The 21,623-nt window shown below is 41.8% G+C and overlaps 1 protein-coding gene across 10 annotated transcripts in view; it reads left to right on the plus strand.

Moving 5' to 3' along the window:
* The window catches only part of CCDC162P (coiled-coil domain containing 162), a 175,365-nt gene that overhangs the window by 53,700 nt on the left and 100,042 nt on the right, over nt 1–21,623 (plus strand). For all 10 annotated transcript variants that reach the window (XM_045058585.1, XM_045058588.1, XM_045058586.1 and 7 more), the window contains 4 exons: nt 11,898–12,090; nt 14,065–14,192; nt 19,956–20,156; nt 20,871–20,992. In XM_045058585.1, the coding sequence (XP_044914520.1) occupies nt 11,898–12,090; nt 14,065–14,192; nt 19,956–20,156; nt 20,871–20,992 (644 nt within the window). The remainder of the gene's footprint in view (nt 1–11,897; nt 12,091–14,064; nt 14,193–19,955; nt 20,157–20,870; nt 20,993–21,623) is intronic.

Consider the following 21,623-nt stretch of genomic DNA (forward strand, 5'->3'; position numbering starts at 1 on the left):
AAATAAATAAATAAACTGGGGACTCCTGGGTGGCTCAGTCAGTTAAGCATCCAACTCTTGGTTTCATCTCAGGTCATCATCCCACGCTTTGTGAATTTGGGCCCTGCATCAGGCTCTGTGCTGACAGCTCAGAGCCTGCAGCCTGCTTTGGATTCTCTGCCTCCCTCTCTTTCCGCCCCTCCCCTGCTCGCACTCTGTCTCTCTCCCTCTCTCAAAAATAAATAAACTAAAAAAATTTAAAAATAAATAAGTAAACCTTTAAAAATTAAAAAAATAAAATAAAAAATAAATGCATAAATATGAAATTAACTTTAATCATATAATCTATTTAACTCAATATATCCAAAATATTATCATTTTAACATATACTCAATATAAAGAAATAATTGATGAGATACCGTAATTTTTTTTTCAATATATGAAATTTATTGTCAAATTGGTTTCCATACAACACCCAGTGCTCATCCCAAAAGGTGCCCCCCTCAATACCCATCACCCACCCACCCCTCCCTCCCACCCCCCATCAACCCTCAGTTTGTTCTCAGTTTTTAAGAGTCTCTTATGCTTTGGCTCTCTCCCACTCTAACCTCTTTTTTTTTTTTTTCCTTCCCCTCCCCCATGGGTTTCTGTTAAGTTTCTCAGGATCCACATAAGAGTGAAAACATATGGTATCTGTCTTTCTATGTATGGCTTATTTCACTTAGCATCACACTCTCCAGTTCCATCCACGTTGCTACAAAGGGCCATATTTCGTTCTTTCTCATTGCCATGTAGTACTCCATTGTGTATATAAACCACAATTTCTTTATCCATTCATCAGTTGATGGACATTTAGGCTCTTTCCATAATTTGGCTATTGTTGAGAGTGCTGCTATAAACATTGGGGTACAAGTGCCCCTATGCATCAGTACTCCTATACCGTACTTTTTTTAATGTTTATTTATTTTTGAGAGAGGGAGAGGGAGATGAGTGCAAGTGGGGGAGGTGCAGAAAGAGAGAGAGGGAGACACAGAATCTGAAGCGGGCTCCAGGCTTCAAGCTGTCAGCACAGAGCCTGGTGCGGGGCTCAAACTCACAGACCACGAGATCATGACCTGAGCTGAAGTTGAATGCTTAACCAACTGAGCTACCCAGCCACCCCTAATGTACATCTTTTTTATACTAAGTCTTCAAAATGTTGTGTTTACCTTCTATGTACAGCACACCTCCACTCAGACAAGTCACATTGCAAGTGCTCAATAGCCACATGTGGTTAGAGGCTACTGTATTACAGAGTAGAACAGCTCTAGATACTGAAAAACATTTTATTTTTCCATCCAGTCACCTAGGGTCCAAGCTTCACTCAGTATATGGGAGACTTCTCTTTTTGGTCTCCTTCGCTAACAAGTACCATCCCCCATCTGCTCCTCATACACAGTGTTGCCCCTCTGCCCCTCTCACTTGATCCTAGCTCGTTAATCAAGTCTAGTAAGTATGCCCCTCAGTGGAGCTAGAGGGCAGGGTAAGATGCTTCTGAAACGAACACACCTATAAAACAAACACATCTTTCTCTTGTTAATATTGAGCTGACCTCATACCATAGCTGTGCTGTTATTTGCTAATAGATTAAAAAAAAAGAAGAATTTTTCTTACCACTGAGCTCTCTCTCAGTTTGTTTGTTCTGGGATGGAGTTTGGGGGTAGACACAAAGGAAGGGAGGGGAATCAAATCCTATTCTGCCCCATCAATGGTAGGAGGAGCTTCTGAAGGGTGTGCAGTATTACTGTTCTCTGCTCTCATAAATGACAGGAATAACAGCTCTCTTGGAAGCTGCCAGAAGCTACTGCTATATGTGAGAAACTCCAGGAGGTGGCCTTTTTTCAGGGTCTTTAGTACGACCATGTGGTTTAGCTCCATGTGTGTGGCCTTGTCAACATTTAAACTGCCTATGTTCCAGGCCTAACTATGTGATTCTTTCCCCTGTTGGGGATGGGAGGCACAGATGCTAGTTTGTTGGGGGTGATCCCACAAGGCCCAGGGCCAAAACTGGGGCCAAGATCATTGCCCTTACCAGCCTGGGGAGCTGACATTGGAGAAGCCCCTAAGATGGAGACCTCTTCCCTGGATGGAGGAAAAGCTTGAGCTAGTATTAATAAGTGCTCACTCTGTGACAATACCCAAACAGGAAAGCACCTACCACCCATCATGGGCACTTTATGAGTTTACTTTAAGCATGTGGCAGAGTAGAAGGAGCCCCCAAATGAGACGTAACAGGCTTTTCCTGCACATCTGACCGTAAGCAAGTCTCTTTTGACATGGAGGTCTGACATCCCATGGCATGTTCAGGATCTGCCTGGACTTTGCATGCTAGTAGCAGAGGCTGTTATGAGTAAATGGAGGGAATGAGGAGGCTGCAGAAAAAAATCAGGCCAGTCCATTAAAGGCTAGGTGCTCTTTAGGATAGGGACCAGTTCCAAGGTTGGTGGGGAGCAGAGAATTTTAAATAAGAGAATGGCCCTCTTCATCGCTTTATAAGTTTCTCACGATCTTTGCCCAAATGTGATCACGTTCATTCCCTTGCCTGAAGGCCTTCAGGAGTATCCTGTTTCTCCTGAGATAAAGTTCAGGCTCCTAGGCATAGTCTTCAAGGCCAGGCACAATCTGGCCCCCAACCTCTTGGACCTCATTTCCCTCCACTGTCTCCATATTTCCATTCTTCCGGATCTGGGCCTGGCCCTCCTCTCAATGGGCAGAGCTGTTCATGCCTCTGGGCCTTGTACATATTGGCCCTTCTGTCCCTCACTTCCTCTTTCCTTGGTAAGTACCTACCCTATCCAAGAGTCCATTCAAATAACACCTCTCTGGAAGCCTTCCTTATATCTCCATGCAAAGCTGAATGGTTCTCCCCATGGTCTAACTCTGTTATAGCACTCAGCTCATTCATTGCTTCATTCATTCCCACATTCATTCCACAAATATTCTGATCAGTTTACTAGGCACTGAGGATACAGCAGTAACCAAAACTGGCACAAATCCCTGCCATCATGGAACTCTTTAGTGGAAAGAGACAGACATTAAATAAATAAGCAACATACATAGAATGTCAGATGGTTTGGCACCAAAGCTTCCTCAGACTTCCTAGTTCCTTGCAGTTGGGGCCTAGTGATGAGCTTTGGCCAGTGGGCTGTGAGCAGAAATGACATGTCACTTCCAGACCAAAGTATTTAAGAGCTGGTCCTTGACCCTTGAGCTCTTTTCACTTGCTGTAGCCATTGGAAGGCACTTATTGAGCCACAGAATAGAAACATCCTGGATCACTGGGTCACTGTTGGAAAATGGCTGCCTAGAAAGCAACATGTTCTGCAGTGGACTCTGCATAAGCGAAAAATTAATTTTAACTGTAGGCCACTGAACTTTGGAGTTCTCACGGAATAACCTAGCCTTTGTAGACTAGTGAACATGGTGATAGGCACTGTGGAGAAAAATTAAGAAGGAAAGGGTGATAGAGGTGGAGGCTGGTGATGGGATGTTGAAGCTGTAAGTAGGGTGGTCAGGGAAGGCCTTACTAAGAAGGTACTATTTGAGTAAAGACCTGAAGGAAATCAGGAAGGAAACCTCATGACTGACTGGGAGAAGAGTGACAGACAGGGGAAAGCCAATGCAAAGGCCCTGAGGCAGAACCGAGGATAGCATTGTTGTAAGAACAGCAAGGAGTTCAGCACAGCTCGAACGCATGAGGGGGAAATTGGCAGAAATTATAGTGGGGAGATTGGAGGGGTGGGGAACAGGTTGTGTAGGGCCTTGTGGACCATTTCAAGGACCCTGACTTTGAGTGAGAATGGGAGCCACTGGAGAGTTTTGAGCAGAAGAGTGATGTTATTTGATTTACATTTTAACATCTATGCTGCTGCATTGGGAATAGACTGAAGATACTGTAGGACTAAAGTAGACTAGTTAGGAGGTTATTGCATTAATCAAACTGGAGGCAATGTGTCTGAGAAGGCAGCACGGTGAGAAATGGTCAGATTCTGGACATATTTTGAAGGTACAGCCGGTATGATTTCCAGGAAGATAGGATGTGGAATACAGAAAAAGAGAAATCAAGATTGATTCCAAAGTTTGGGTCTCAGCATCTGTAAGTTTGGAGTTGCCATCATCTGCCTCTTAGAATGGGTTTGTTAGGAGATCAGCATCTCAGTTTAGGATTTAGAAATTTTGAGATGCTTATTAGATGTTCAGGTGGCAAAAAGAAACAGAAAGTTGGATATGTATCTTTCATACAGTAGGCATTAAATAAATATGTATTGGGCAGAAGAAAGGCTCTGTTCATTAACAAAATAGTTGTGACATCACAAAAAGACAGTGTACATGAAATTGCAAAGTATATCATGCTGTTCAAATGAAGAACAATTTGCTACAATAACAATATTATACTTATCAGGGGAGACAGAGATAGATTTTTAAATTTTCTTTTAAAAATATTTGAAAGATTATAGCCAATGGGTTGAGTCATTCATCTGACAATTTTTGGTGAAATTCTTATACCGGGCTATTATTATCTGCAATCAATGTAAAGATTATCTAGAAAAAGGTAAGCTGGTCAGAGAAATATTGTCTAATTGCCAAAAGGCCTAAAATTCATATTAACAAGTGATGGTAGAAACCAGTGGAATGAAGAAACAAATGATGGGCCACCAATTCTACTATATTTACTATATATTCAAATAGTTATCTTGGCATCAGTTAATTTGCAGTCTTAAAAACATATGAATCTTTCCAAAGATCAGATTATTTCTTACCCAAACAGATAATTATTGCCTTCCCCTTCCTGCCACTCCTCTAAGCATAATATTGAAGGACCAACTGTCTAGACCACAGAAACTTTAGAAGGGGCAGCCTTCCACATAGTTGTGGAAGAAATTAGAAAGGAAATATGATAATGGCTGAGACATAACCCTGCATGAAGTAATTTGTCCATCTAGTCTTTGAAATTCATCTCCTATGGACATAAGCACACATTTCAGAGACAGGAACTGAGGGAAGAAAAGAGAAGGAATATATATGTCTATGTAGAGGGCTTGAACAATGAGGCGCTGGTGGGGAGAGTGGAAAAAAAGGCAATTTAAATAGATAATGGTAGTACAGTCAGCATCTTGACGCTGCAATGCTTTCCATCAGCTTCAGAAACTCAATCTAATAGCTGTTTCTTTAGTTTTAGAAAATGCCCCAGCACAAGAACATTGGGAAAGTTTTTCTCCGATAAAGTGGATAAAGGACTCCACACTAAGTTGTCCCTTTTCTCCTTAAAGAAGAGCCCAGTTTGCATAACAGGTGATAGGAGCTAAAATGCCAACAGCAAAAGCCAATATACTAGCTTATAAATCTAAGCAAGCTGTTTAATTTTTGTATGTGATGTCGTTTTCTCAGCATGTTTTCTGTTTTTCATTGGTGCTTATCATTTTATAAGAAACAATACTTTCAGTTTGGGAACTCCTAGTCAAAGGAGGCACCTAATTATTAAAAAGTTGTATGCCTAGGTGTGCCTGGGTGGCTCAGTCGGTTAAGCACCTGACTTGAGCTTGGGTCATGATCTCACAGTTTGTGAGTTCGAGCCCCGTGTCAGGCTCTGCACTGACAGCATGAGCCCACTTTGGATTCCCTTTCCCTGCCCACCCTCTGTCTCTCCCCAACTCTCTCTCTCTCTCTCTCTCTCTCTCTCTCTCTCTCTCTAAAATAAATAAACTTAAAAAAAATTTGTATGCCTAAAGAATAGCAAAAAGCAGAAATTGGAGCCCTTGTGTACTGTTGGTGGGAATGTAAATCATGCAGCCACCATTTACAGAAGAACAGTATGCTTCTTCAAAAATTTAAAGATAGGAATACCATATGGTCCAGTAATTCGACTTCTGGTCCAGCAGTGAAAGCAGGGATTCAAAGAGATATTTGCACACCTATGTTCATAATTATTATTCTATTTGCCTATTATATTTGCCTACTATTTATAATACGCAAAAGGTGGAAGCAATTCGAGTGTCCATTGACAGATGGTAAATAGGATATATACATAAAATGGAAAATTAGTCAATCTTAAAAAGGAAGGAAAATATGACACATGCTGCAACATGGATAAAACTTGAGAACATTATGCTCAGTGGAATAAGCCAGTCACAAAAGGACCAATACTGTATGATTCCATTTATATGAGGTATCTAGAGTAGTCACATTCACTTGAGACAATATGGAGAATGGTAGAGGCCAGGAGTTGGGAGGAGAGGGAATAGGGGTTATTGTTCAATGGATACAGAATTCCAGTTTTGCAAGGTGAAAAGAGTTCTAGAGATGGATGGTGGTGATGGATGCACAACAATGTGACTATAATTAATGCCACTAAACTGTAAACTGAAGAATAGCTAAGATGATAAATATTATTTATATCATATTTCATGTATATATGAAAAACTGGGCCAATGTCTCCTAACCTTTTTTTCATTATTGCTTCCCCCACAAGGACTCATTTTAGACTTTTTTCCCCAACAGTCCCCCTCCAAAGAAATGCTAATACCAGAGATATGCCACATATGTGTATAGTATGTATATCTGTGCTTTATACCATAAAAAAGTAAGATTTTTTTGTCCTCCAGGAAATACTTTTCTTAAAAAAATGTTTATTTATTTTTGAGAGAGCACAAGCAGAGGGAGGAGCTATGAGAGGGGAACAGAGGATCCCAAGTGGGCTCTGTACTGACAGGCTGACAGCAGCAAGTCCGATATGGGGCTCGAACTCACAAACCACGAGATCATGACCTGGGCCAAAGGCAGATGCTTAACCGACTGAGCCACTCAGGTGCCCCTCCAAGAACTACTTTTTACCCTGGACATTATCACCCCCATTGAGAATGCATTTATTAGGTGTAATGACATGAGGTGAGAATCCATGAGGGCCAAATACAGGATTTCTGACTGGTATATGTTAGAAGTACAAGTAAGCATCATAAAATCATACACTAAAAGAAATCTGTGTACAAAAATATAAAGAACTATCTCTTCATCCATTCTTTTACTTATTTTCTAACTTTTTATGTGTTAGGCCCTCTAATAAACACTGAGGATACAATAATGAACAAAAATATACATGTTCCTTACCCTCATAGTACTTAAAATCCAGTGAGTGAGACAAATATTGATCAATACTCACACAAATAAATGTAAGACAACAACCTCAGTAAGTGCCTCAAAAGAGCTACTTGGTGTTATAGGGAAGCCAGCAGGAGTTCCCTGTGAAAGTAATGATAGAGCTGAGGTTGGAAGGCGAAAAGGCTTTAACTAGGCAAAGGAGGAAGGAGATATTTCAATGGAGATGATATAGATTGTGCAAAGACCTGTGCAGAGAGAGAGTATGGCACTCACAAGAAACCAAAAGACATGAATGGCTGGGACACAGTGATCCAGGTGGAAAGTGATGCAAAATGAAACTAGCCCAAAGTTTCTTGAACTTGGCACTATTGGGGTTTGATAATTCTTTTGTTGTGGGAGGCTGTCCCAACCATTACAGGATATTTAGCAGCATTCCTGGCCTTTACCCCCTAGATGCCAGTAGCACCTACCTCCAAGTTGTGACAACCAAAAATGTCTCCGGACATGGCCAAATGTCCACTGGGGAGCAAAATCACATTTGGTTGAGAACCAATGGAGAGAGATAGGCAGGGGCCAGACTGTGTAGGCCCTGTTAAGGAGTTTTGCTTTATTCTGTAAGTGATGGGATGCCTTTCAGGAATATTAAAGTGGAGGAAACAAGACAATCAAAACTGCATTTCTTTGTTTTTAATAATTTTTTTAATGTTTATTTATCTTTGAGAGAGACAGAGCATGAGTGGGGGAGGGGAAGAGAGAGAGGGAGACACAGAATCTGAAATAGGCTCCAGGCTCTAAGCTGTCAGCACAGAGCCTGACGTGGGGCTTATACTTGTCAACCATAAGATCATGACTTGAGCCAAAGTTGGAAGCCCAACCAACTGAGCCACCTTGGTCACCCCTCAAAACTGCACTTCTAAAAGATCTTCTGTCAGCAGTGAGTAAAATGAGGGAAAAGAAACTCAGGCCAGAAGCAATGTCGATAGACCAATTAAGAGGCTAAACCAGTTTAGAAGCTCCTAGACTTTCCTGGTGAAAGCTAATTACAGCTTGGACTAGGATGGTGGGTGGTGGAGATGCAGAGAAGTGATGGATTGGAAAGATAGGAAGTCAAATCAACAGGAGTCGGTGATAGACTAAACATGTAGGGTGAGGCAGAAGGAGATGGCAGGAATGATTCATGCTAGAGGAAGTGACTGGATGATGGTGCTGTTGACCAAAATGGGCAAGTTGGAGATGGCCCAGGTTTGTGGGAGAAACACAATTTTATCATATTAAATTTGAGGGGCCTTTGAGATGCCCAGGAACAGATGCCAAATAGGTCATTGGATATGTGGGTCTGGAGCTCTAGAAAGCCTGGATTACAGATACCAGGGAGCAAATGGTCTAAAGAAGGTAATCTCAGCAGTGAAAGTATACTGCCTCCCAAGGAAGGAGTATAGGAGGAAAAGATGAGGTCCTAAGACTGGGTCTTAAGTGTGACTCCTGTTTAATGACCCGATAGAGAAAAATACACCTCAAGCATCAGCAAAGGGATGGCTGGAAAGTTGGTGAGACCAAAGAGAAGGTGGGGTCTCAGGAGGCCAGGGAAATGAGTGAGTCAAGAAGCAGGGAGTGCACAATGTTTACAGCAGCGCTATCGACAATAGCCAAAATATGGAAAAGAGCCCACATGTCCATCGGCTTTGGAATGGATAAAGAAGATGTGATGTGTATATATATATATATATATATATATATATATATATATATATATGATGGAGTATTACTTGGCAATCAAAAAGAATGAAATCTTGCCATTTGCAACAATGTGGATGGAACTGGAGCATATTATGCTAAGTGAAATTAGAGAAAGACAAATATGACTTCACTCATATGTGGAATTTAAGATACAAACAGATGAACATAAGGGAAGGGAAGCAAAAATAATACAAAAACAGGGAAGGGGACAAAACATAAGAGACTCTTAAATATGGAGAACAAACAGGGCTGCTGGAGGGGTTGTGGGTGAGGGATGAGCTAAATGGGCAATGAGCATTAAGGAGGACACTTGTTGGTGGGGCGCCTGGGTGGCTCAGTCGGTTGAGCGTCCGACTTCGGCTCAGGTCACGATCTCGCCATCCGTGAGTTCGAGCCCCGTGTCGGGCTCTGGGCTGATGGCTCAGAGCCTGGAGCCTGCTTCCGATTCTGTGTCTCCCCCTCTCTCTGACCCTCCCCCATTCATGCTCTGTCTCTGTGTCAAAAATAAATAAACATTAAAAAAATTTTTTTTAAAAAAAGGAGGACACTTGTTGGGATGAACACTGAGTGTTATATGTAGGGGATGAATCACTGGATTCTACTCCTGAAATCATTATTCCACTATAAGCTAGCTAACTGGGATGTAAATTAAAAATAATAATAATAGGGGCGCCTGGGTGGCTCAGTTGGTTAAGCATCTGACTTCAGCTCAGGTCATGATCTCGCGGTCCGTGGGTTCGAGCCCCATGTCAGGCTCTGTGCTGACAGCTCAGAGCCTGGAGCTTGTGTTTCCCCTCTCTCTGACCCTTCCCAGCTCATGCTGTCTCTCTCTCTCAAAAATAAAAAAACATAAATAAATAAATAAATAAATAAATAAATAAATAAATAAATAAATAAACAAAAGAAGCAAGAAGTGTAAAACTGTGTCACATGCTCCTGAGAGATTACATAAGATGGCTAAAGAAAGTCTGCTGGATGTGGAGAAAAGGTCACTGTTGGTCTTAGTGAAAGTGGTTTGCTTTGATGGAGACAGGAGTCAGATGGAGATGGGTGAGGAGTAGGAGATGAGGAAATGGAGACAGTGAATGCAGATCACATCTTGGGAGGTTAGATTGTAGGGAGGAGGGGAGACAAAAGGTGGGACCTGGGAAAGGGCAAGAGGATATTTTGAAAATGAGAGGGATGTGAGGGGCACATGAGTGGCTCAGCCGGTTGAGTGTCTGAGTTCGGCTCAGGTCACGATCTCATAGTTGATGGGTTTGAGCCCCATGTCAGGCTCGCTGCTGTCAGCACAGAGCTTGCTTTGGATCCTCTGTCCCCCTCACTCAATGCCACTCTACTGCTCATGCTCTCTCTCTCTCTCTCTCAAAGATAAATAAACATTTAAAAAATAAAATAAAATAAAATAAAATAAAATAAAATAAAATAAAATAAAATAAAATAAAATAAAGGAGAGGGATGTGAGCATGTTTCAGTTTCAGTTGGGAAAATGGCTGGCTGCAAGGAGTTGGGTATCCAAGAAAAAGGGAAGCTTCAGAGATGGGAGGGAATGGTCACAGAGAAGGGGAGCAGGGTTGTTCCCCGTAGAACAGAAGGAAGTGGAGAGGAGGGTGTGAGCCAGCGGGTCTGTGTGAGGGGAGGTGGAGAAGCAGAGGGGCTTCTGCTGAGACAGAGTGAAGAGTGGGCATGAGGTGGGCTTGAGAAGAGTGAAGTTTGAAATTGTAAGAATCATTATCAGAAAAATTATTCTCAGGATGCAACAGTTCCTCAGTCATCTGAGAGAAATTATGATTGGAATACCCAGATTACTTGCACTACTTTCCTAGAGTTGCCATAACAAAACACCACAAAGTGAGTGGCTCCTAGCAACCAGGAGAGAACTTTATTCTGTCATAGTGTTGGATGTTACAAATCCAAAATCAAGGTATGAGCAGGGCCATGCTCCCTCTGAAGTCTCCAGGGGAAGATCCTTCCTTGTCCCCCCTAGCATCTGGCAGTTGCTAGTAATCCTGGCTGTTACTTGGCATCCTTGGCTTCTAGATGCATCACTCCAATCTCCACCCCTGTCCTCACATGGCTTTCTCCCCTCTGAGTCGGTCTCCATGTTTTCCTCTTTTTATAAAAACATCAGTCATTGGGAGCTCCTGGGGGCCTCAGTCGGTTAAGCGTCTGACTTCGGTTCAGGTCATGATCTCACAGCTGGTGGTTCAAGCCCCACATAGGGCTCTGTGCTGACAGCTCAGAGCCTCTAGCCTGCTTCAGATTCTATCTCCCTGTCTCTCTCTCTGTCCCTCCCCTGCTTGTGCTCCCTCTTTCTGTCTCTCTCTTGAAAAAAAAAATTTTTTAATTAATTAAAAAAAAAAGAACATCAGTCATTGGAGTCACCCTACTCCACTATGACCTCATCTTAACCTATGTATGTCTGCAAAGGCTCCATTTCCATATTAGGTCACATTCACAGGTTTCAGGTGGACATGAATTTTAGGGGAACACTATTCAATTCAGTATATATATTACTAAGACATGAGATTGTGTTAGTGCATCTTTAAAGTATTTGTATAATTAAAATGAAAAAGTCTTTAACAGCTAATGTGTATAGATCTCAAGTGCTTCATAAGCACAGTGTCAACGTGCCCCCTGTAAAACTGTTGTGGTATCTCCATTGTCCCCGTGTTACAGGTGAGGACACAGAGGCTAAGAGTAGCTGAGTGACTTGCCTAGGGTGAGATCCTGGCAGAGCTAGGCCCAGAACACAGGCACCCTGACCAATAACACTCAGCTCTATTGCCTGCCTTTTTCCAGGTAACCTGGAGTTAATCAGAACAAAACTTAATCAGCTATTTATCTATGTCACTACCCTTCCCCGCCAACATTCTTTGCTCATATCTCTTTCTCTACATACAGTGCTTTATGCATTCAGCATGTCTGCAGCTCCATACTGACAGCCCACTGCATGAGAACAGAAGCCTACTGTTTGGCCCATTTGGGCTGGCAAAATATAACTCTTTCTTTTCCGGTAACTTCTGGGCTTGGCTTTCTTTCCCCAGGTCCACAGCATCCAGTTCATGGAGTTCTCAGAAGTGGAGAACCAGGATGACTACTACAGCATAGACGCGGGTTACGTCTACACCCAGGACCAGCGAGGAGTGCGTGTCATGTATGATGAAGCCTTGAGTGATCTGAAGGAGCTGGAGGCAGAAATGCTGCTTGTAGCCAGCCATTACATTGAGAAAGAGAAAGGTCAGAAGTCAGATTTTAAAAAATCAACCAGCCAAACAAATAATAAACACTAAGGGCTCTGTTTAACACCTTCCACCTGGAAACATAAATGCATATCCAATAGTATCTGAAAACTCAGTAAGTGCATACACCTCCCCTGCTTTAGAGAAGATATGGTTCTGCTTCTAGCTCAACTCCCTCTTCTTGTTGGAGACTGTGACTCCTCTTTCAAAGCGTGGTTATAATTCTGACTGTTGTTTAGATTCTGTTTGTTCCCCACCAGGTGAAGGGGGTGTCATGCAGGGCCCCGAGGGAAGCAAAGTAAGGGAGTGAAGGTAATAATTCTTTTTTCCTAAGTGACAAAAAAGTGATTGACCTTGGGGAAACAGCAGTTAGAAGCAGAGACACCCTAGAGTTCCTAACAAAAATCCAGCAGGATAAGCACCAAAGGGAGAAATCATTACTCAGGGTAATCAAATAACCTATACTATGGGTTCTCTTCTTCCTTCCGGCGTCACTCAAATGTACGCAATTCTAGAAATAGGTGAGGAAAGAAGAATCCTTTTGGAATAGTATGATGACATTAGCATTATATTTGGAAAGAGCTTAGAGTTTCTAGACATATTGCAACACCTAAAAGGAAATTTAGCAAGGGTTTGTGCTATTTTGTAATATATGTGATTGGTAATTAAGAATAATTCATTTTGGGGCGCCTGGGTGGCTCAGTCAGTTAAGCGTCCGACTCTTGTTTTCTGCTCAGGTCATGATCTCACAGTTCATGAGTTCAAGCCCCATGTTGGGCTCTGCATTGCCGGTGTGAACCTGCTTGGGATTCTCTCTCTCTCTCCTTCTCTCTACTCCTCCCTCTCTCTCTTTCTCTCAAAATAAATAAACTTAAAAAAAAGAATTTTAATATTGATATAAAATACTGCTCAAAGAATGTTTGACAACTAACCTTTCAGAGCCTGACAGAATTAACTTAACATTGGATTGAACTCTGCCCTCTTTGTTACAGACCATGGGTGTCTGAATCATGGGATGCAGTGATGGCATCCAACATTCTAGGGCATTTAATTTCAACTTTTAGCTTTTATCTTTACCGGTTATTCTACATACTGATGGCATCATTTTTATTGATATTAATTTATAATACTGTGCAACTGTTTCAAGCTGCTAAGAATTTAATTTGATTGAAACAGTCAGCAGTTATTTAGCCACATGAACAAGACCATCTTTCAACTGAGCTAGTGAATATGTAGTCATCCGTCGTGGAATGATTTCCTAACCTCTGCTGAAGAAATTCCTGATCAAAGTCTTTTTCTTGTTCAGTACCCATCATATACATGATAATTATTGAACTCAAAGTTCAGCACCTGAAACTCTCTTACTTTTTGATATTTCAGCCTGAAATAGACCACTCAAAAATTGAAAGCAATACTCATGCTGGTATTGAAAATTTAACATTAATATAGTGGGAAAATATTTTAGCTGAATATAATGACAATGATTACTTACCTTTATTGATTTAAGTTAGGAATTAACATAATTAAGGAATATCTTAGAAACTTCTCTGAGAAGTTTTTACTTGGCTAATATCACTTGGAAGAGCAGGGTTAACCTGGGTTTGTGGTTAAACCACCAGGGACCTATTTTTAGAGAAGGTGAAATGTATGTTTTGCCTTTAAATTACAGGTTTGAGGATATTTTCGTGAAGATTTCATATTAACTGAATTTTGGTTGTATTTCTAAAATTTGCCTTTAAGACTAAAATTAAAAAGTGGAAACAAAAACCTCTACTGACTTAGAAGTCAACAAGTGTGAACTTAGGTCCTAGTCTTGGCCAATGGCTCTCCAGCTGATTCTTAGGAACCCCTGTGACTGACTCAGTGTTTTCATTCCTGAGATGGAGCTGACAGTTCAAGGGCTGCTTTTCAAATGAGAATAGCTCCGTGGAAAGGCCTGTCTCTGATCATTCTCATCCCCCTTCTCCCCCAGGTCACAAAGAGGGCAGCAAGTCAAATACTGGCCAGGACTGGGGATGGGCCCATGCAAGCGTGGACAGATTTGCTGTGCTGTATGACATATGGACCTGGGAAGCAGTTCTTCTAGAAAATAAGCGCCAGGTATTTCTCCCTAGAAAACAAAACATCTGTTAAGCTTTCTTACAAAACCCAGTATTTAAAACAAACAAAAAGCCTGTCTTTTGGGGCAGCTCCTAATAAAGTATGTAATTATTCTATTTAAATAATCTCAGCTAGTTGTAAGGGTGTGAATAATAAGTTTATTTTCTTGTGGTTCCTTGTTAACAAAAAATAAAATGTGAAGGGTACTACTTTATCTTATAGGCATAATTTGTTAGAGGGCTGTATAATTTAGGATCTTATATATATATATGTTTTTAGTGAGGATGGGTGATGATTCCATTCACATTCATTGTCCTGTCAGGGACGAGCCTCACTTTGCTACACACAGACACCCTGACTTTATTATGGCCTTTAGAAATACACCACGTGTGGGTGGGGCAGGCAGTTGGGCAAGGTATGCTCAGCGCAGCAAGTTACGAGGGTGAGTTTAAAGCAATGAGACGGCATCTTGCTAAATTCATCATCATACCATCAATGGCTCATACCCTAGTAATAAATGAGACACTGCTCTTCATTTGTATCCACAGCATGGATTATTAGCCCTTCTGATGGTCACCAACTCTTGGGAGTTTATTCATCAAACATTAAGTATCTCCTCTGTCTCAGGAACTATTCTAGACATTAGGAACATATGGATAAATAAGAGAAGATAATCTCTGTCTTTAAGGAATTCTAGTCTATAAAAGTTGACCCAGTCTCTAAGTAAAAATTACAGGTGACTCACAGCTTACAACTGAGGCACACACAAGATCCCCAGAGACCACCGCGGAGGGAGGCATTTGTCCTGTGGGGGGCTATTGGAGTAAAGGAAATATTGGCAAGTCTTCTCAGAGGAATAGATCTTTATTTAATCCTGTTACTAAGAGATGTGTAAGATGTTGTCTGTCAGAGAAGGAAAAATCCTTAAGCAGAGGAAACAGCATTAGCGATGTCAGGGAGGTGTAAAATGAGGATGGTGAATTTGGAGAACAAGAGGACTTCTATGGCTAGGCTGTAAAGGCATGATGAGAAACGAGCTGAATGTGTTTTGGGTGCAGCCTGTGAAGGGCCTGCTAATCCCTACAACATTTACAGTGTATTTTATGAGCAAAGAGGAGCCATCGGTGAGTTCCAGTAAGGGAGAAATACGACCATAGCTCCGTTTTCACCAGTTGCTGGGGTATTCGTGGGGAGAATAGATTAGAGTGGAGCTCGTGCAGAAGAGCAGTGCAGTTATTGCAACAGTGACCTGGAGAGGGAAGACGGGACCTACACCAAGGATGGAACAGTGAGAACAGGAAGGAGGGCAGACTTGAGAGCACTTTGTAGAAATGGAAATGTTGGGATTTGAAGACCAGACGCTGGGGTGAGAGTTTAATAAGGGTGGAATTAAAAAGGACTTTCTCAGGGTCAGGGAGGAGGCTATTAACTGAAATGGAATGCAGGAGGAGGGGCACTTTGGAGGGGAAGGTAATACCGAGTCTGCCACAACAGGCATGTGAGGAGAGTTTGCTAAAACTCAGGTGTGAATGTTTTGTGGGAGGTATAGGTTTGAAGGTCAGGAGCAGATATGAGCTGAGGTATGAAGGTGAACGTTGAGCCACAGTAATGAATCAAATGACTAGGAAAAGCCAGAGATGTCTTAAATGCAGCCCTGGGTAATCCTTGAATTTAAGGGGAAGATCACAGAACAAGAATCCTTGAGGGGAACAAGAAGTAGCCAAAGAAACTAGAGGACAAAAAAGAAGGGATAGTGTGATAGGAGCCAATGAAGGGGGGGGGGGTGCTTTTAATTAGGAGAGGACAGTTACTAACTAGTGTGGCATGCAGCGAAACATCAAGAAAGAGGACTCCTAAACACCAGGCAGTGGGGTCAGTCCCCAGGGTCATTGCCAGCTTCATAGGACTCTCAGAGGAGGTATGGGGGTGGAAGCCAGCTTACAGTGCACTATGATGTGGTCAGAAGATGGGGAAGTGGAAATGTTTTCTTTGAATTGTTTTTCTAGTAGATTAGATGGTTAACCATTTCATCTACTCTCTGGTCTATTACTCACAGAGATGTAGGTCACCCAATTTTTGTAAACACCTGGCTGGGCTTAAAGGGTGAGAGCCTCGGGCTTTGAAAACCGTTCCTCTTTTCAAAGGGAACTGGCCTCTACAGAGTTTGCATCTGCACCCTTCATCTGCCAGTTAGAAACTTCCTTTGATCAACTAAGTGAGAGATCTAGACTCAGAGTGTAGCGACTGAAAAGGCTACATTAAATGTAAATAAGACAGAATCCCTGAACTCAACAAGTTTATTGTCGAAACATGAGTTTTAAGCAGCCCCCCTTTTCTGGGCTCTCTCTCCCCACCTTCCCTTTCAGTGCTTCCAGGCCTCCATAGAAGAGGAGTCCTCCAGGCAGGACTCAATGGCAATAGAAGAATAGAAGGGCAGAGAGGACTGAAAAATCGATTTCTCCACACTTTGGCATGCACTTCATTCTGTGCTAAGCTACCAGGGCAGTTCACTAGTTTCCTCTATGGTAAATGAAATTATTTTAACTTAAAAAAATCATTGAAAACGCCTCCCCCCTTTCTACCCTGACAATAAGTTCTCTATAGAAACTGAGCTATCTGTGCCAAAGCTGTGAAACGTGGCCTTCTAAACCAGAAATTCTGTCAAAACAGCCTATTTCTAATGGATAAACCTTTGTGTTATCTAGAGTACAACTGATTTCTCCCAGTCCTGATTCTACTGTTCTACTGCCAAATATATTGGAATCCCTAGAGTTAAGAATTGCTCAAACACACTGGGCTGTCTTAAATCCTGAAAGTAACCATTTTGTGTGTAAACTCTCATAAAATTAGGGCTGATGTGAATTCAGGTGAATTAAGGAACTCTTAGAGAAGCCAGGCATTAGCTGTCCTGGCTCCTGACACTTGCTCCACATGCTAATTCTCTCTACAGCCACCAGAGGACACATTTTCAGGGTAATTTGAATTAGTGTTTGGAGAACTAAAATAAATAAATAAATAAAAACCTGTGACAGTTGTGGCTAGCACTGATTTTCTGTTTTGTACTTGCATTTGATCTAAAATGTTATTTTTTTAAGTTTTTTAAGTCCCAGAAATATAAGACACTTGAAGTAAAAATAATATAAACACAGAAAGGTTTGAGATTATTTGTTTTGTTTTTTTCCCATTTTCTCTAATATTTGATGCCTACCCTCAGTGTGTACCACGCATTATTTTGCCTGAGAGTTGGCCCTTGACACACACAGGTGACATTTGACAGGCGAGGAAGACTTCTTAGACAAATACCAGCCCAGAGTTTAAATGGAAATGGGCCAGTTAGCAAACAGATAATACATACAACCTGTGAGGCAGAAAGATCCTGGTCTTTCCCCTGTTGGGAAAGTATTAATAATAAAATTATGCAAGGGTCCATCTGAGAGTTTCTTGAGGTTGAGGCCAAAGCTTAAAAAAGCCTAATGAATTTTTTAAAAGAGCCACGTTTTCCTTTTCAACAACTAGTGTTGCCAATTAAACTATGACAATATGCGGGACATACTTATACTCAAAAAGCGTTTGCTGTTTATCAGAAACTCAGATTTAACTAGGTGACCTCTATTTTTATTTGCTAAATCTGGCAATCCTGTAAACAACAAAAGCGAGGTTGGCAAATTAGCACCAACCTCTGCAACCTGGTATCAGCAGATTGAAATCACCAGCAAGAACCCTCCCCACAAACTTCTACCAAATAGCCAAACAATAGGGCTCTTTGTACAAAAAACAGGTCAAGGCGTACAAATACTATAAACCAGCTCCTGGGATTGCCTTGGCTCAGTCAAAAAGGTTCAAGTTAGTCCAGAATGATTTAGGGAAGTAATTGTTTCTTTCCTAATCTCCTCATCTAGGCTATTAAGTGACACCTTTCTTACCTCTCACACCCTCCTTTCTGCTTTGTCCTCTACTATTTAATTATTGAATGTTATTCTAGACTAGAGCTCAGCAGAGGGAACAGGTAACTTAGATAACCCTGCTTGTTCAATTTTCCCCAAGGCTCACTTACAGGGCGGGAGATCTCCACCTTTCTTCATTCCTTGCTCTGAGATGTGTGAGTTCCTAACCTAGGAGTGCATTGTGTATTCTGAGATTTTAGCCTCCTTTGGTGCTTTCCCTTCATGCTAAGGTTGACCTAAGGTCCCTGAGTCCATTGTTTCCCAAAGGGCATCCTGCAAATCCAGATGCTAAATAAAGTGCCCTAGGATCTCCCTCCTTGTGCTTTAGCATTGAAGCCCAGATACTGCACATCTGTTAATAAGACAATGTTTGATTCCTACTCTGCTATTGATTCTTGAGTGTTTACCTCTCTAGGGAGTCTTGGAAGCCATGATTAGCAAGATGGAGACACTCCTGGCTTTTCCTGCCACATATTCATGTAGTGCTTGCACCTTCTCAGTTCTTTCTGGTTTTGTATTCTTTTCTTAGCTATGGACTCCACACAAAGAGAGGGGCTTGTTATCACCTTCAGGGAAATTTCTTATTTTGTTAAGAAGAGGGTTGACTTCCTGCCCCAAGCCACCAGGAAGACCAACACCCAAGGAAACAAAACACACTCTTTCTCTGATGCATCTCAAAGTGTGTTAGGCTGTCAGATTGGTGGAAATTGCAACCTCAGCAATTCACTCCTTTCTGACAATTAAATCCACACACTGGGCAAGCCTGTGTGTCTTTAAAATATATATATCTGTATGTTTATATATATATATATACATATATATATATATATCTGTATGTATATATATATATATTGTTTTAGCTCAATTTTAGCTAATTTATTGTCAAGTTAGCTAACATACAGTATATATACAGTGTGCTCTTGGTCTTGGGGGTAGGTTCCCATGATTCATCACTTACATACAACACCCAGTGTTCATCCCAACAAGTGCCCTCCTCAATGCCCATCACCCATTTCTCCCACTCCCCCCACCCCATCAACCCTCAGTTTGTTCTCTTTATTTAAGAGTCTCTTATGGTTTGCCTCCCTCTCTGTTTGAAACTACTTTTTCCCTTTCCCTTCTTCCATGGTCTTCTGCTAAGTTTCTCAAGTTCCACATATGAGGGAAAACATATGATATCTGTCTTTCTCTGACTTATTTCACTTAGCATAATACTCTCCAGTTCCATCTACATTGTTGCAAATGGGAGGATTTCATTCTTTCTCATTGCCAAGTAGTTCAGAGTTCTGTATACCAGGCCCTTCCTAGCAATTTCTAGGTAAAATTGAGCAAACTGTTAAAGAAAAGGGGTCAGAAACGAGGATAAGGAGAGGAGGCCACCTGCCTCCATTTGGTCAAAGAGTAAAATGGAGGCAGGAGAATGAGCCTGTGGAGAACGGTGTTACAGACAAATATATTTGATGGAGTGACATTGCATGCACCGTCTCATTAGAGCTTATCATTATCACATGTTCTATTATTCATTATTTAAGGCTCCTTTTATTTGTGGAGAGCAGGGGAAGAGGGGACACAGGCAAAACTAGTGTCCCTTCCTTTGCCCTCCCTCCCTCTGTGGGTTTACTAATTGCTCTGAGTCGCTTTGGTGCTGCAGCTGCCCGAACCAGGCCGGGGTACCCCGCGGTACCCCGAGGTTCTGAGTGGTTTCTCTCCTGTTGATGCCCCGGGGCTTTCCAAAGCATGGAGTGGGTGGGGCCTCCCCTCTCTTTGCTGGGCCCTAGGGCTGCCTCTGCTGTTCCCTGACTAGAAACCTTATTTGCAGCTTCTTGACAGTTACTTTGAGGCCTACCAGCACGTGTTGGACCCCGAGGAGAGGTTTGCCTTAGCACAAGTGATCACTGACATCATGCACAGGTGCCCAAGGTTTGATTTCAGCCACCCTTATTTCATTAAGGCCTACAAAGATGAATGCACCTGCCTGAGGCTTCACTTGCAGCTGGTGAGGGGCATCCTCAATCAGCACGTAAGTACATTTGGATTTTAAAATAGTACATGTGCGAAGGTGTTTTCCTTTCATTGCAGGTTCAGAATCCAGGTTTTCTAGGGCAGCACGTTGAGCATGTTTATTTGTAAGCTCATTTGCATTGTTGAATTCCAAGCATAACTACAGTCTTAAATGGAAGTTTCCAACCCTAATTACATTTAATGGTCTGCAAAGAATAGACAACTTATTTTCACTAGATGATGGAGTTTATTGGTACTGAAAGGAGGACTAAACATACCCCTTTACAAGCCATTAATGTATAAAGTTGTGTTTATTAATTTGTTTTTAATGCTGTGGCTATTTTTAGGACACTAAAGGAAAAATTAGTGTACATCCTCTGGGGAAAAGCCAGTGGCAGGAAGTAAGCAAGGGATAAATTGTTGCAGTGAGTTTACCTGAGACCTGGTTAGATTTTTTTCCTTGTAGTCAATCATTTGACAAAGAGAAGTTTTCCTGGGCCTCTTAAGATTGTCTGAACTTGGTTGCCTTTGTTTTTATTGGCTGATCCCAGGCTCAGACTGAGACACCAGCATGTCTTCGTGTGAATGGATCCTCAAAACCACGTCTGGGTGAAAATCAGTCAAATAATGAAGGGACGCAAAGGACTGCTGTTCTTCTCATGCCAGGGCTCATAATTCACACCCATGGGAAAGTTTAAGTTTTCTAATTTTAACTTTTATGTTACATTTCTAGATAGAGCGCCAGCGGGAGTATGTCCAGAGGCTTTGGCAAAGAGGCCATCCAGATGATAGCAGTAACTTTGGACTTCCCCTTAACATAATTTGCAAACAACTTATTTCCATCAACAATAGCTGGTATGGTGCTATTGTCTTTAGACATTTTACATTTAATCTTTTAGATAAGTTAAAGGGTATGATGGTAAGTCTAAATACTATTCTACAGAGTACCTTTCAAGTGTCTGGGGAGATGAGACAAGTAGATATAAAAGCCACAGAAGAGGGATTTTCTTGCGTACTCAATACCCATTTGCTTTGTAAGTAATAAAGAATAGGAGGCTAGAATTTAAAACACTGGGTGCAGAATCTTTATTCTCTTGAGAAGCTCTATAAGAAAGAAAGAAGTTGCTCTTAAAAATGCCATCAGAGGACTTATTCAGAGGTGCCACACAAGCGGACATGCATGAAACTTGGGTGTGCTTAAAAGTTTCTCAAAAAGGAATTTCTTTAGTAAGTGTCACCATTTCTGCAAACTCACCTTGTGATCCTCTACCCCTTTAAGGAGCAAACTAAATTTCCTAAGATCACTCAGAGAAGGTATACCCCCATGACACGCATGCAGTTTGAGCCACCCCCTCCCCGCCATTCCTTCCTTGCCTTTGAGAGTGGTAAGGGAATCAGGAAGTGGGTTGCAAGCCCCAAGTTGGTCTGTATGGCCCATGATCACAATCTCTATTGCCTTCAAATGGGTGGAGAAATCATCCAGCTC

This window comes from Felis catus, chromosome B2 (assembly GCF_018350175.1).
Source record: "Felis catus isolate Fca126 chromosome B2, F.catus_Fca126_mat1.0, whole genome shotgun sequence".
In the NCBI taxonomy this organism is placed as follows: Eukaryota; Metazoa; Chordata; class Mammalia; order Carnivora; family Felidae; genus Felis; species Felis catus.